The sequence below is a fragment of the Canis lupus genome, chromosome 32, assembly GCF_011100685.1.
Source record: "Canis lupus familiaris isolate Mischka breed German Shepherd chromosome 32, alternate assembly UU_Cfam_GSD_1.0, whole genome shotgun sequence".
NCBI classification, from domain to species: Eukaryota; Metazoa; Chordata; class Mammalia; order Carnivora; family Canidae; genus Canis; species Canis lupus.
The window spans coordinates 27,611,527-27,616,425 of NC_049253.1; the positions used below are offsets into that span (position 1 = coordinate 27,611,527).

The 4,899-nt window shown below is 40.5% G+C and overlaps 1 protein-coding gene across 1 annotated transcript; it reads right to left on the reverse strand.

Annotated features, from left to right (window-relative positions):
• Positions 1–1,487: 1,487 nt before the first annotated feature.
• Positions 1,488–4,690, reverse strand: TIGD2 (tigger transposable element derived 2). Its single transcript, XM_038582150.1, has 2 exons — positions 4,530–4,690; positions 1,488–4,336 (listed from the first exon to the last, which is right to left on the reverse strand). The coding sequence occupies exon 2, from the start codon at positions 3,402–3,404 to the stop codon at positions 1,827–1,829; it is 1,578 nt and encodes a 525-aa protein (XP_038438078.1). The 5' UTR covers positions 3,405–4,336; positions 4,530–4,690; the 3' UTR covers positions 1,488–1,826.
• Between the last annotated feature and the right edge of the window lie 209 nt (positions 4,691–4,899).

The window sequence follows — 4,899 nt, forward strand, 5'->3', positions numbered from 1 at the left end:
GAACTCGGTGCTCTAATGATAGCTTCATGAAGAATTGTCAGGGATCCTAAAATCTCAAATAAATCACAACAAAGCTCCCTATAGATGGCTGGGTTTAATTCCTATAACCAGGGTTTTCTGTCACTTTTGCTCTGAATTTTTCCACTGATTCTATGCTACCATAATTTGACAAAATATTTCAAATATCCTGCCTACTATCTTATCTAGTTTAAAGGCATTTTATTACTTCTGTGAATTATGCCAATACTAGTAACATAGATTGTCTTCTATGAACAATGACAACATATGTTTATTAGCAGGCTAGGTAGCAAAGAAATTACAATTCCATTCTAATTTCTTTTATAATTCAACCTAAGAGGTCTTAAATGTGCCTGCATACCTCACTGCACCTAGCAGTAGATGGTCAGGAAGTGACTTCTAAGCTGGATAAACCTTTCAGTTTTCACTGAAATAAATTATTAATTATGACCATCTACTGCTAGGCACAGTGAGGTATGCAGGCAGAGTTCTTTTCTTTCACTTCCCTTTCAAGGATTTTCCCAATGCAGCAACATCACAGTTGAGTCACACACTGGATCTGTTCAGCATAACTTTTGAAACTCATAGTTTCAGCAACTCAGTAACAGTAGCTAATGCTCAGGACTTACTCTGAGCCAGGTTCTGCTCTAAGCCTGTATTAACTTAAAATTCATATATTTAATCATTTGTTCCTCACAAAAACTCTCTACATATTATTCTTATTTTACATATGGGTGAAATGACTTGCCTGTGATCACACAGCAGCCTCTTTTACAGTGCCTTTCTCATGTTCTGTTTAATGTTAGTCCACCATTCATGTGATGGATGATTTCACAAATTATATGTATGCTTATGTTTTCAGTATCCTCAAAAAAAAATGCTATAAAAATTTAAAATATATTTTAAAAATTAAAAAATATATTTTAAAAAATCTAAAAATATAAAAAGCATACTTTGTGAGCTTTTAAGTGTTACATAAATATCAAACTGCTTAAAAATATATCAAACCGCTTAATAAAGAGAAAAACTATTGTTATATCTATACTAATAAAGGATCCAAATAAAAGATAATAAATTTTAACTCTCACCTCTTCTAATTACAATGGTTTGGGAACTGAAATCTATTTTTCTGGAATAGGGGTGGCATTCTCTCCACAACTATGAATGCACTCTCCCTACTGTCAGATGGAATAAAAGTAAAGTGCAAGGCCTTTCCTTGGAGATATATTTTTTCTTCCTTCTAAACTCAGAGACAGCCAATGTAATTGCTGACTGCCCAAATACTGTTGGTATAGAATGCCTGTTTAAGCTTGAAACTATTTTCCTTTACTTCTCTTTCACAGTGAAACACTTCAAGCATAATGTTTGGTAAGTTCTAAAAATTCCAGCAGGTGAAAACATCATGGAAATGGAAACTTATCCCCACCATATTTCATTTGGAAACTGAAGTTCAGAGAAAGTCATAAAAATTCCATTTAAGTAAGATTTATTGATTGCCTAGAGTGTGCATGGTCCTCTATTACACACAATGAAATTCAGGCACAAAACAGACACAAGATCCCTGGCCTCAGGTACCTTATGATCTAACTAGTATACTACAGATTAGAAACAGTAAACAAGTTACATGGCAATGCTCACTTACTAGAATCAACATTAAAGAGCAGTAATTTAAGTAATCCAAAATGGTGTCTAATCCTAAAATCATTTATAAAATGCATTTAGCCTTGAAATCCACAGCACTTCAAACAAGATAATGAAGTTCCACTGCAGATAAAGTCACAAAGATACAAATACAGTTAACAGTATTATTAATGACTTTTGTTATTTTGGATTTTCTGTTTTCTCCTTATTATCGTTCGAAGCCTCCGTAATACCAGTTTATCAGACAAAAGCATGTCATCTTGTTGTTCTAAATAATCCAGTAAATTCTCGGTCCATTCAAGGGCAGCTTTATGGCTAATATGCTTCTCTGGATTCAGTTCTGCTTTCCTAGTCTTATTGGAGTGCTTTTGTTCAGCAGGCTTGGCCTGGTCCTCAGCACTTTCACTGTCAGTTAGCACCTGACAGCTTGAGTCATTACTCCGAGAGTCAAACCACTGATCAATATTCTCAATGTCAACATGTTCACAGTCTTCTGTATTCTGTAAAACTGTTGCTAAGTTAGCTGCTAAAATGGCCCCTTCATCAATGTTCATGCCTGAATTCTCTTCATTGCTAGGGAAAAGTTTTTTCCATGCTTTGGTTATGGTATTTGATTTTACCATGTTCCAAGCTCTTGATACTTCATAAATTGCATCCAACACTGTCAAGTTCTTCCAAAACATTTTTGGGTCATTTCCTTCACCCATGTATTTCTGGAGAAGTCCTGCTCGGTAGTATCTTTTTACTGTGGCTAGAACTCCCTGACTCATAGGTTGAATTAGACTTGTGACATTTGGTGGCAAATATTTCACAATTATTCTACCATCATCTGAACTCAATAATTCTTCATTTGGATGTGCAGGGGGAAAATCCAAAAGCAGCACTGCTTTTTCTAGAAGCCCCTGAGACTTCAAATGCTTCTGTACCTGTGGCACAAAGTATTTTTCAAACCACTGTCTGAAAACAGAATGTTCTATCCATGCACTTTTTTGACTGAAATAAGTGACAGGAAGGTTTGAAAGGTCAGCTCCTTTGAATGCACGGGGTTTTTTTGCTTTTCCCACAACACAAAGATTAAGTTTGTGTAAACCGGTGGCATTTGCACAACACATAATAATGATTCTCTCTCTGCTTGACCTATAACCAGAAGTATTTTGCTCAGTTTCAAGAGCTAATGTCCTTGATGGTAGACACTTCCAGAACAATCCAGTTTGATCAGCACCATAAATTTGCTCTGGTTGTAGATTCTCTCTCTCAACAAATTCCTGAAAGTTACCACAAAATTCACTGGCAGCAGTTTCATCTCCTTTTAACTTTGTCCCTTTACCAGCAGCCTTTGGAATACCATGGCGCTGCTTAAATCGAGTTAGCCAGCCAGATGACGCATTAAAATCACCTTCCATCCCCAGAGCATCAAAAAAGAATTTGGCTTGTTTTGCACAAATTGTTCCAGACACTGGAATCCCATCTGTTTTCTGTTGGTTAAACCACTCTATCATAACCCTATCCAGTTCCTCATATGTTGAAGACTTCATTGATTTACGTTTGGATACCCCACTGGTAGGATCAGAACTGTTTGCATAGTTTATTATTCTTTCTTTGTTCTTTTTAATATCACGAACTGTGGATTCACCAATTCCATACACCACAGAAAGCTTTTTGAAAGAGATGCCTTCCTCAAGTTTCTTGATAATGTCAAGCTTGTCCTTAATTGTCAACACCACACGCTTACGTTTCCCCAACATTTTACGTCTTATTTTAAGCAATTACTAGACAAGATGATTAACAACTAGATCTGAATACAATAAGACTAGAAAATGGATTAAGATACCCTCCCTTTCCCCCCACCCACCCTCCACCCCGGACCTAGATGGACGGTGTACTGTCCAATTTCTAAGCCAGGCCTATGTGACTCCCTTCACTTTGCTGTTTTCAAAGCCTCCAAAGTTCTTTCAACAAGGACTAGTTTTAATTAAACCTACTTTCTTTCTTCCTTTTCACTTAGTTTAGGGTCTTCCCTTGAACTGCACTCTCAAAGAAGACTGCAACCAAGAACTGTACCAGCAAGGTCTCTAAAATAGTCCTATTGTGTATTCAATTTTTCTTGCCATCATTACAGGTGAGATTCTTTGCTAGAGGAACTGAGGCTCTGATGGGACTATTTGGGGGACATGTGCTAGAGAATAAATAGTTTAAGACAGGACCTGTAGACATGACATATAGGAAAACACAGCGGAAAAACTCTTCCCGACTTTTGTCTTTGCCAGGCAGTGTGCACTGTATGGAATACTACCTCTTTCAGGCAAAGACTGCTAGAGATTATTCAAGTGGGTGGTTATGGAAATCATAGACAAGCGAGGTAAAGCAAGCTGGACAGAAGTGAGCAGCGCAAATAAGGTGGAAATGGACAGGCAGAAAACTTTATACTCTAACATGACACAAACTTCTACCTAATGTATCTGGCAACTGCAAAGGCAAAAGGTGGACGAGAGGTGGTGTCACATGATTAAAGAAAGCATTAAAAACTTCACTGGTAGAGATCAGAACTCATGGTAGAGGGTATGAGGTGGAAGGCTCAGTGAAGATGTTAAAATAATCCTGGTGAAAGATGATCCTCGATGGGCCAACAGAAGTAGTTCCTGTGGGGAGCTGTGTAAGCACTCGGTGCCTCCGACACCTAAAGGAAAATACCAAAAATATTTTTTTCAATATCAGGGTCTGTGGCATTACTCAGATCTACCCTGCAACTACACTGAGGAAAAAAAAAAAAAAAAAAAATCAACGCCTCCTATCAGTGTGGTGACAGAATCCGACAGATAATGCCGCTTTCCGGCATTCCGTGGAGTGACAGCGGGACCTGAATCGCCTACCTCCTGAAATTAAGAGCTCAGAGACAAGCCGTGTTAGCGAGGGCCTGTCCCCGCAGGGCGAGCTCCGGCGCGCGGGACGTCTCTGCTCACGCGGAGGGAGCCCGGGTTCCTCCTGGACGCCGGCGACCAGGGTGTCACCGCCGCAGCGAGCGAGCGAGGGAGCGAGCGCGCGCGCGCCCGGCCCAGGGGACGCCGGTCAGCGGGCCGGGGGCATCGCTCTGCGCCAGGCCGCGCGGCGGCCACACTGCCCTGAAAGCAAATGGAGTCTCTAGAGGGAAGCTGACACCGGCGGCGGCGGCGGCGGCGGCGGCTGAGGCGGCGGCTGCGGCGGCGGCGGCGTCTGCGAGGGGCGAGCGTCGCCGCCGGAGCC